Source organism: Branchiostoma floridae, chromosome 18 (assembly GCF_000003815.2).
Source record: "Branchiostoma floridae strain S238N-H82 chromosome 18, Bfl_VNyyK, whole genome shotgun sequence".
Taxonomy (NCBI): domain Eukaryota; kingdom Metazoa; phylum Chordata; class Leptocardii; order Amphioxiformes; family Branchiostomatidae; genus Branchiostoma; species Branchiostoma floridae.
Genome location: NC_049996.1, coordinates 1,514,030 through 1,524,619, shown reverse-complemented (window position 1 = coordinate 1,524,619; position 10,590 = coordinate 1,514,030). Strand labels below are relative to the sequence as shown.

General features: G+C 40.8%; 2 protein-coding genes and 1 long non-coding RNA gene across 3 annotated transcripts in view; 1 reads left to right on the top strand and 2 right to left on the bottom strand.

Annotated features, from left to right (window-relative positions):
- LOC118405855 overlaps positions 1-6,174 on the top strand; it is a 13,054-nt gene extending 6,880 nt beyond the window's left edge. The window contains exons 2-4 of the mRNA XM_035805662.1: positions 2,733-2,786; positions 3,213-3,280; positions 3,768-6,174. Of these exons, the coding sequence (XP_035661555.1) occupies positions 3,274-3,280; positions 3,768-4,465 (705 nt within the window). The 5' untranslated portion in view covers positions 2,733-2,786; positions 3,213-3,273 and the 3' untranslated portion in view covers positions 4,466-6,174. The remainder of the gene's footprint in view (positions 1-2,732; positions 2,787-3,212; positions 3,281-3,767) is intronic.
- A 269-nt stretch (positions 6,175-6,443) lies between these two features.
- LOC118405870 lies at positions 6,444-9,142 on the bottom strand. Its single transcript, XR_004829951.1, has 4 exons — positions 9,035-9,142; positions 8,820-8,894; positions 8,255-8,290; positions 6,444-7,755 (listed from the first exon to the last, which is right to left on the bottom strand). It is a non-coding gene; the product is annotated as an uncharacterized LOC118405870 (long non-coding RNA).
- A 219-nt stretch (positions 9,143-9,361) lies between these two features.
- LOC118405957 (scavenger receptor cysteine-rich type 1 protein M130-like) overlaps positions 9,362-10,590 on the bottom strand; it is a 2,367-nt gene continuing 1,138 nt past the window's right edge. Inside the window, exons 3-4 of the mRNA XM_035805811.1 lie at positions 9,813-9,976; positions 9,362-9,378 (exon numbers count right to left, since the gene is read on the bottom strand). Coding sequence (XP_035661704.1) covers positions 9,362-9,378; positions 9,813-9,976 — 181 coding nt within the window. The remainder of the gene's footprint in view (positions 9,379-9,812; positions 9,977-10,590) is intronic.

The window sequence follows — 10,590 nt, the reverse complement described above, 5'->3', positions numbered from 1 at the left end:
AGTTTACAGATGCTTTTTAGTATAGTGAAGAATAAATGAAGCGTGATTGTTCAAAGTTTTTCAGGTTGGCGTCAAAATGTAGTTTATGCATATAAAAACCCTTTGTTCGGGCTCCAGAAACCTACTTCTTTACAAGTTCCATTCTGCACTTGCAGACAACATTACGTCACAACGATATTATGTGCGTTGAATATTATTATTAGATTACAGACGCTGTTTAGTATAGTGAAGAATAATTGAAGCGTGATTGTTCAAAGTTGTTCAGTTTTGCAGCAAAATGTAGTTTATGCATATAAAAACCCTTTGTTCGGCCTCTAGAAGCCTACGTCTTTACAAGTGCTATTCTGCACTTGCAGACATCATTACGTCACAACGATATTATGTGCATTGAATATTATTATTAGATTACAGACGCTTTTTAGTATAGTGAAGAATAAATGAAACTGATTGTTCAAAGTTGTTTAGTTTTGCTGCCAAGTACAGTTTATGCATATAAAAACACTTTGTTCGAGCACTAGGAACCTTTGTCTTTACAAGTTATTTTCTGCACTTGCAGACATCATTACGTCACAACGATATTATGTGCGTTGAATATTGTTATTAGATTACATGCGCTGTTTGGTAAAGTGAAGAATGAATGAAGCGTGATTGTTCAAAGTTTTTCAGTTTGGCTGCAAAATGTAGTTTATGCATATAAAACCCCTTTGTTTGGGCTCTAGAAACCTACGTCTTGACAAGTTCCATTCTGCACTTGCAGACATCATTACGTCACAACGATATTATGTGCGTTGAATATTATTATTAGATTACAGACGCTGTTTAGTATAGTGTAGAATGAATGAAGCGTGATTGTTCAAAGTTTTTCAGTTTGGCGTCAAAATGTAGTTTATGCATATAAAACCCCTTTGTTCGGCCTCTAGAAACCTACGTCTTGACAAGATCCATTCTGCACTTGCAGACATCATTACGTCACAACGATATTATGTGCGTTGAATATTATTATTAGATTACAGACGCTGTTTAGTATAGTGAAGAATGAATGAAGCGTGATTGTTCAAAGTTGTTTAGTTTTGCTGCCAGGTACAGTTTATACATATAAAAACCCTTTGTTCGGCCTCAAGAACCCGACGTCTTTACAAGTGCTATTCTGCACTTGCAGACATCATTACGTCACAACGATATTATGTGCGTTGAATATTATTATTAGATTACAGACGCTGTTTAGTATAGTGTAGAATGAATGAAGCGTGATTGTTCAAAGTTTTTCAGTTTGGCGTCAAAATGTAGTTTATGCATATAAAAACCCTTTGTTTGGGCTCTAGAAACCTACGTCTTGACAAGTTCCATTCTGCACTTGCAGACATCATTACGTCACAACGATATTATGTGCGTTGAATATTATTATTAGTTTACAGATGCTGTTTAGTATAGTGAAGAATGAACGAAGGTGATTGTTCAAAGTTTTTCAGTTTGGCTGCAAATTGTAGTTTATGCGTATAAAAAACATTTGTTCGGGCACTAGAAACCTACGTCTTTTCAAGTTTTATTCTGCTCTTGCGGAAACATCGTACACATTAATTGGACACTTTCTTTAACATGTTTGTGTCGGTAGGTGAAGGTGATGTTGCGGGACGGCCGATATTTTTGTGGATATAGTGGCATTCGCTAAAAAGACGTTTTGTGCTGGGCGTTCGCTAAAAACATCGAAAATTGTCAACTTTGAATTATGTCACTTAGGGTCGATGGATTGACTTGAAACTCAGGATTAATGAACGGGAGCACAACGTGGACATATTCCAAGCAAAAAAAAAGAGATTCGTGCAGCGCGGACTTCTCACGAGTGGGCGTTTGTGGCCATTCGCTAAAATGACCCTTCCATGTTTTTTTCTGTTGCGTAGAGAATTTGCCACTGACATATGGATGATCCTTTCAGCAATGCAAAGTTTTCTACTGTTGACAAGACGATCCTGTCTACAGTGTAAAGTTTGCTACTGTTGACAGTCAATAGCCTCACGGGCTAAATTTTTTTTTATTTTCAAAAAATTAATGCGCGCGGTGATGTCATCCATAAAATTTACTTGCTTTGGTCTAAATGCATATTAATTGCTAGGATACAGGCAGTTTCAACATTTGCAGCCATCTTTATTCCTTTGAATTTGGGGAAATTAATCAAATTCATATTTTTTTCTAACTGGTATCTGAATTGCCTGCTATGCTCAGTCTAGCGGCGAATCGGCGACTCAACCGCCGGCTGTAATAGCGGTTTGTGACCCCAGGTTGCTCTTCTCGAATAGCGGTTTGTGACCCCAGGTTGCTCTTCTCGATACTTACACAGAAGCAAGATTCAAAGTCAAACGCGTCCTCCATGCGCATAAAAATGTATCACGACCCAAAAATACCTTTAATGGGGGATTGATGACACCTCAACCGTTGGTGGCGTAACGTTAGGCAAACCCGGAAGTAGACCGGATGTGGCGATATCGGTAGCATGGAAACCCCCATGCAGTGCGAAATCTACGCCAAAATTAGTCATAAGGAAGCATCTTGAAGGTCAACTTTGACGCGGCGAAAATCATATCTGGATACAATTTGACACTTCGATTGAAGTCCACGAGGTTCTCTGACTCGTTGAGAGTACGAGGATACATTTAGTAGCCCCATTTGACCAATTGTGTGTTTACTGATGACGTCTGAAAAAAAGCATCCTTATGCCTCATTCGGGCTGTTGACAGGCAGAAAAAATATTTTGGTTGATAAAAAATACGTCAAATAACAACTTCTGACAGGTTTGTATGTTATTGTGCTTGACAAATGTTTTGTGGATATCAAAAAGAAGTAATAGAATATTGACGTATTAAAAATACTGCCGGTATAGTGGGCATGTGTGTTCTTCCTTTTACGAAGTGGGGAGGGGGGCATATCACCAAACAGATACTAGTAGACAGAAAAGTAGGTAACGTTGATAAAACATTGGCGGTAATACCATTACTACACTATCCCTTATGTCAGTTCATAAATCATACATTCAATTTGATATAGGACCTTTTGTTCAACCTTACAAAGGATACTTTAACTTCAGCCTTTACAAAATAAATAATTTTCAATATCGACTGATTCTGGGAAGGTTTCATAATTGATATCACAGACTTCTAATTTCTAATTAGACCAAAAATTTGCTAATATATATGTGGTTATCTCTTGTTTTTTTGTAGGAAGTCCTTAACACCGACACCAAGAACTTCTACTTTCTGAAGAGTCCATTACTCTGTAAGAATGGATATACAGTCAAACCTGCCCGAGCGACCACCTCTTCTCAGCGACCACCTGGCCATTTCGACCGCTTTTTCTCGGTCCCGATTTAATTTCCCATTGACGTAAGCATTAAGCGACCTTTTCTCAACGACCACCTGGCCAACGCGACCTCGACCGGCCCAAATTGGGACCCATAACGACCGCATCATTTTCAAAATTGAGGTTTTCATCGATTTTTGATGATAACTAGCGCGATTTTGTGCCGAAATCGGCCAGTTTGCGTCGGATTTTGGGGTTAAATTTACAGTTTACAGTGTGCGTGTTGTATTTGACATTGAAGACCTCGCTTCTTTGGGTGCGTGCAGTGTGCTTGCTATTTGCCATTAAACACAACGGAAACCATTTATACTTTGCATCGGTCATGTTTTGAGTCGATACTCTTCTCAGCGACCACCTGTCCAAATCGACCGCTTTTTTCCGGTCCCCCGTGTGGTCGTCTTGGGCAGGTTTGACTGTATCTGAGGGTGTGATGTGTTCCCACTGTAACACACGTGTCTACAGACAGTTGTTAGTGGATCATGTACAGCAGGAACTCCTGAGTGAGACCACCTGCCGCCCCTGTTCGGACCTTGTGCAGACGCTGACAGACCTGCTGTGTGCCCTGCACCTGTACGGACACCTGAAACCACCTGTCATCAACATCACCTGCTGCAGGTGCAGCTTCCAGGCCGGAAGTGTGGAGAAGTTTGTGGAACATCTTCAGGTGAGTTGTGAGAAAGTTGCACCTGCACAGGATACAGCTGTATCAGATGCTTCAGCTGAGCAAGGTAGCTTCAAAGACAGCTGTCAGACATACAATGCGGAAAATGAGGATGAACCGGTTGGTACCAGTTCACAGGGACAAGACATGGGAGACTGGGACGGTCAACAGTTTCAGAAAATGATGAGCACGCTACTGACAGATATGTCCGGAAAGGGTCGCCAGAAAACGAGCTCCGAGCACAACACAGGAGGAAACTGCATAGCGACGATAGACATATCTTCTGTGTTTGAAAGCCAGGACGATGACACTTCCATTGGACTTATTATGGAGTGTGAAAGAGTTAAAGAACCAAACCCAAGTCAAAATGTGGTAGAGCATGATACAGAAAATCAAGAAAACTTTTTCATATGTCCAAAAAGTGAGATGTCAGAAGACAGAAGTAAGGGATGATTTAGATAAAGATGAAGACTTTACAACAAATGGAAAGAAAAATAACAAGACAGTAAAGATGTCAACAGAAAAGAATCAGCAACTTGAAGGTTTCTTGAAATGTCACACCTGTGGTTACTCAGACCAGAAGAAAGAAGACTTAGAGTCACACATGTTGGAGAGTCATGGTAAAGTGGGGTACAAGTGTGACAATTGTGACTTTGTGGCAACAACTGTTGGAAAAGTTCACCAACATCAGTTAGGACACCGAAGGACTCATAAATGCAATGAAACTCGTCATAAATCCCCTTCAATGCTTTCCTGCAAGATATTTGGAAAAGAAGTTCCAAAGCCATCCAACAAGAGGCACTGCCAAAGACACCAAGGAAACTTCACATGCCCTATTTGCTCCAAGTCCTTCCAGAGCAAAGTTGCTCTCAAGATACACTCGGATGTCATCCACGAAAACAAAGTCCTGAAGTGTTCTCACTGCGAGAAAACGTTTAAGTCGTATGGCGGTTACATGGTGCACCGGCATGTTCACATTTCAAAGGAGCACACATGTAAAGACTGTAACATGAAGTTTCGCAGCAAAACTCAACTGTATAATCACAGAAGTAGAGCACACCTCTCTCTTAAAGAGTGTGAGGTCTGCGGAAAGCTCTTTGATTTGTCAAGGCTAGATGACCACATGAAAACTCACATGGGGGAAGAGGCCAAAGTGTATAAGTGTACGCTGTGCCCCGCATCTTTCAAGTGGTCACAGACGTTGAGAAGGCACCAGAGTATCCATGAAGGTTTGAAGAAATGTAGTGAATGTAAAAAGGACTATCGAGGGTCAAGGCAGCTAAAGAGACACATGGCAAAAGCACATAAAGAACAAACATAAAGAAGATTTTGGGAACCAAAAGCATATTGTATTCAATGTGGCCTTTATAGAATAGGCAGTTACAAACTTACAAGCTTGTAGATTCAAGAATACTGAAAATATTTTCATCAAACACAAAAAGCAAGATTATTGGACCAATTTTTTGACAGATCAATTAAAAATGGAAACAGATTTCACATCATTGGCAGTGAAAAGCTACACCAGTAGTACACCAGTTTATCATTTGTTTGTAAATCACACATAAAGTTGGAAAACACAAATTAATATTTCAAATATGATAACAGAACAGATGTTACTTCAGATTAGCAGATTGAAGACACCTAAAGAATGTGTCTTACATGTATAACTCAAAACAAAAAGAGATTTAACATTGTTGGCAGTGTACAGCTTATGACTCCTGTCTTTCAATTGCTTGTGTATTACTATAGTTTTCATTGAACAATGTTTAACTTAACAAACACCATGTTTCTTAAATCCTGATATAGCTCACTGTGTAGTGTTACTGTAGTGATATGAAGATACAAATAAGACTCTGATTACATATTCACTATAAGCAAAACCTATTTTACAATTGTCATCATCCAAGAGCCCCACTATGTATACAAGACTGGCTATGTTTTTTAGTGGCAAATAGCTTTTAATGTCAGGAAGAAGCGGTGTAGGGTTGGGCCTGTTAAACTAGTTTAAGGGAAAATTCGAGATAAGCTAATTTTGGTGTTGTAAGACAGTGGAAAATCTTCAATAGTTTAAGCGTAGGTTTGCGGAAAGTTTGATGACACCAAAGAATGTCGCATCCTCTGCCGTGGATACCTCACATCTGTCACACTCTTAAGTCTAGATTTGCGAAAAGTTTGATCGCATCCTCTGCCGTTGACACCGTACACCTGTCACACTCTTAAGTCTAGATTTGCGAAAAGTTTGATCGCATCCTCTGCCGTTGACACCGTACACCTGTCACACTCTTAAGTCTAGATTTGTGGAAAGTTTGATGACACCAAAGAAGGTCGCATCCTCTGCCGTGGATACCTCACATCTGTCACACTCTTAAGTCTAGATTTGCGGAAAGTTTGATCGCATCCTCTGCCGTTGCATCCTCTGCCGTAGACACCTTACATCTGTCACACTCTTAAGTCTACATTGGCAGAAAGTTTGATGACACCAAAGAAAGTCGCATCCTCTGCCGTGGATACCTCACATCTGTCACACTCTTAAGTCTAGATTTGCGGAAAGTTTGATGACACCAAAGAATGTTGCATCCTCTGCCGTAGACACCTCACATCTGTCACACTCTTAAGTCTAGATTTGTGGAAAGTTTGATGACACCAAAGAAAGTCGCATCCTCTGCCGTGGATACCTCACATCTGTCACACTCTTAAGTCTAGATTTGCGGAAAGTTTGATGACACCAAAGAATGTTGCATCCTCTGCCGTAGACACCTTACATCTGTCACACTCTTAAGTGTAGATTTGCGGAAAGTTTGATGACACCAAAGAATGTCGCATCCTCTGCTGTGCACACCTTACACCTGTCACACTCTTAAGTCTAGATTTGCGGAAAGTTTGATGACACCAAAGAAGGTCGCATCCTCTGTCGTGGACACCTTACATCTGTCACACTCTTAAGTCTAGATTTGCGGAAAGTTTGATGACACCAAAGAATGTCGCATCCTCTGCCGTGGACACCTTACACCTGTCACACTCCATCATTAACGAGATCGTGTCATCATGGCGTAAGTAGCGTACGCCCGCCGTGTAACATGTGTAACGTGGGGGGCTACCTCCCGCAGACGACTCGCATGTCAGGAACGGTGTCTCATGGACCAAGATGGAGTACTTAAAGGTGGAGTCATACTGGTCATTGGCAACCCCAATCTGCACAGAAGGAAACAATTTGTTATTATTTTTTACCGTGGAAACTTTTACGGTTTGTCACCTATTATTGGTACAAATCGTCATCTTTGTTAACTTTTGATGTGCAGATGTTTTTCAAACCAACGTTGTGATGACAGTAAACGAAAATGAACACAAGCTGGTAGTACAGATTTCCATGCATCATTGGCCAACTGCACCAAGTAATTGTGCAAATTTTCCCTTATGCAGTGAGCGAAGCAGTTGTGTATGAAGCCAATAGGTGCAGGCTATGGAAAATTGCAGTGTATGTTTGCAACGCATCTCAGAAAGAGATTTGCAATGAAAAAGGATGTTCAGTTATGATACATGACCTAAAATACACTGGTCTGGTGAGATACATGCCAAAAAGTTCATATAATTATTGACATTGATACAGTCTAAGGTCTTAAACACAAGCATCACCTGGCTGTAAATGAGGTATTGTCCCTCCTCCGTGACCTTCAGGTCACCATTATCAAGGGCAAAGTGTGAATTCGGCTCCTCCATCTCTTCCCAATGGGTGAACTTTTCATCTAAAATTAGAAACGAATATTTAAAAAAATGTCAAGGTTCCACAACACTAATGATCTAATGAAGTTTTCTGCTTTCTTAGTTTGTGTCACAAGGTGTATCTAGGCAGTTTTGTGCTTTGTTGATTTTGGTTTGAATCCCCAATGTTGTGCCCTAAACAAAGGCGCTATCTATTAACATCAGATTCTGTTTCCAGCTTACTTGACTGAGGTGAAAATGAGTACATATAGCTTTGGTTAGGGACACATTCTTTCAAATAGGATGTAAATCTAGGTACCATGTTTGAGGAGAGCCACACCTAAAGCATGTTAAAGAACCCACCACACTTACTGAAAAGAGTAGGGTCCTTCCCGGTGTGAGTGGGGGGTCAGTCCAATCTTTATATGCAGTTCACTATGTGCCGGTATCTACTTTTCAAACAAACTTGTGTGTTATGCAGTTAAACTGTTATTCAAAACGAACAAACTGATAAAGTATGAGAAAAAACCATTGGATACTTACTGCTCACTGTTATTTCACTGTGTGGTGACATCGCATCTATGATAGCAAAATCAATAATTAATGATTTCTACATTGGAAATCATGCATTTAGATGTACAGAGGATTACCAGTGTGTAGTTTCAATATTGCTGTATGTACAATCATGAAAATGTATTTGCTTTGCTTTTTTACTAACAGACATTACAATACATGTAGAGATGGCTCAGCCCTAGTGGTTAGGGTTCTTGACTCAGAAACTGGAGGTATTGAGTTTGAGTTCCTGACAGGTCCAGATGTTGTGCCGGGCACATGGATAAGGTACTCGGCACCAATTACCTCACTCGACTTAGTAGGTTTAAACAACTATCTAGTTTATGTTAGGGGCATCCCCAGGATAGGACGTCAAAATGGAGATCCCACGAATTAAGCCATCCCGTTAATGTTAAAGAACCCACCACACTTATAGAAAAGAGTAGGTGGGAGTGGATCAAATAAATCAGTCCAAATATGTTGCTAATCGTTCAGTAAAAACCTGGTGTGTTATACCGTTAGGCATTTTCCGGGAATGCAATTCAAACAAACTTACCCGTCCTTGCCCGAATGTGTATTGCCTCCAGCGACATTTTGGGACGTAGACTGTTTGCTCCGATATGACCAGTTCCTGGGAGAAAACACAGTAAAAATTTTACAAAACCTATCAGCATCATATACTCTATAAGTCAAATGTCAAATCATGATCATTAGCCTCACTTCGAAATTGGGTAACTTAACATTAGTTAGTGTCTATGAAGAAAAGACCACCTTCGCTGCAGTTCCGGCCTCCCCAGCCAGGAGCGCACTGACAGGTGTAGTTTTTGACTCCGTCAAGGCAGGTTCCTCCATTCTTACACGGGGCAGAGGCACAATCATCATGGTCTGAGGAGAAAACACGATTATTACTCTTTAGTTTTTACATCAAACATGTTAAAGGTAAGACGTGGAAGTAAAGATTCAATCTTTTGACAGGCTTGTTTAGATTTGAATCTGTCGACCGGCTAAGGTGCCATTTTGCATAAAACAATGTACAACGTTATATTGATATCACACCAAACAACAATGATGTCACTGCACAATATTTGATATGCTGTTTTAGTTCATTTCTAGGTCTGGAAAGCTCAAAAATGGTTATGAATGCCTTGGTGTTGCATAGAATAATGGTAAGGGTGTTTGACCCAGAACTCAAGAGTTCCTGGGTTTTAATCCCACAACAATGTCCCAACTTTCCTCAATTCACTTCCGGATTGGTGAAAATGTACCCAACTTCAATAAGGGCCTTCCCTTGGATAGGTCCCGTGTTTGAGGAGAGCCACGGCTTGAGCACGTAAAAGAACCCACCACACTTTATACTGAAAAGAAAAAGTGTCCTTCCCGATTTGTGCGGATCAATTTAATCTGTCTGGATATGCAGCTTGTACTCGTATACTCTTCAATACAAACCTGGTGTTTTACATGAATGTCTTGAGGAATGTTTAATGGTATGCAATAAAAACAAAGTTTATTCATTACAAGTATAGTTTTAGAAAGTTGAAATGAAACTGACCTTGGCACTTGACTCCAGCAGACCAGCGGCGCCTGGAAGCACACACCCCGATGCCTGTGTTTAGCGTACACTCCGCTAGGGTCGCTTCGTTTCCGGCACACTGAACGTCGCTCAGCCACCTGTTCGCTGTTCCAGGGCCGACACCAAATTTCTTCTCCGCCTTTCTACAATAACACAGAGAGGCAGAAGCTCACAGAATAAGAATGTGTCTATTAAGGATTTCCCATCAATAACATTCATGTAGGATGAAATATAGAGGCATAGTCATAACTTTGCCAGTGGCCACTTTTCCACACCTACTGTCCATTTCTGGAGATCATCATTCAATGAACAAACAAGTTTAAAAATTGTATAGCTTATGATCCCTCCCTGCCTCTCTTATTCTCTCCCTCAATCCCTCACTCTTTAATTTCCTCCATCCATTTCTCCCTCAATCCCTTTCTTTCATTCCCTCCCTCAACACCTCCTCCCTCCTTTCTTCCCTCTCCTCTCCATCAGTCCATCACTCCACACCCCCACCCCACCTTCACTTCTTCTCCGTGTTCTTTTATTCTTCCATACACCTTTCCTTCCTCCCCTCCATCATTTCTTTCACTCTCACAATCCTTCACTTCTTGTCCTTTCATCATTTTATCCTCCCTTCCATCTTTCCTTCCTTTCCCTCATGCTGCTTCTTTTCTTCCCTCCTCCTCTCCACTCCATCCTTCCCTCACTCCCACCAATCATTCACTTCTCCGTCTCCTTGCATCCTTCCTCTCATCCTTCCTTCCTCCCTCCA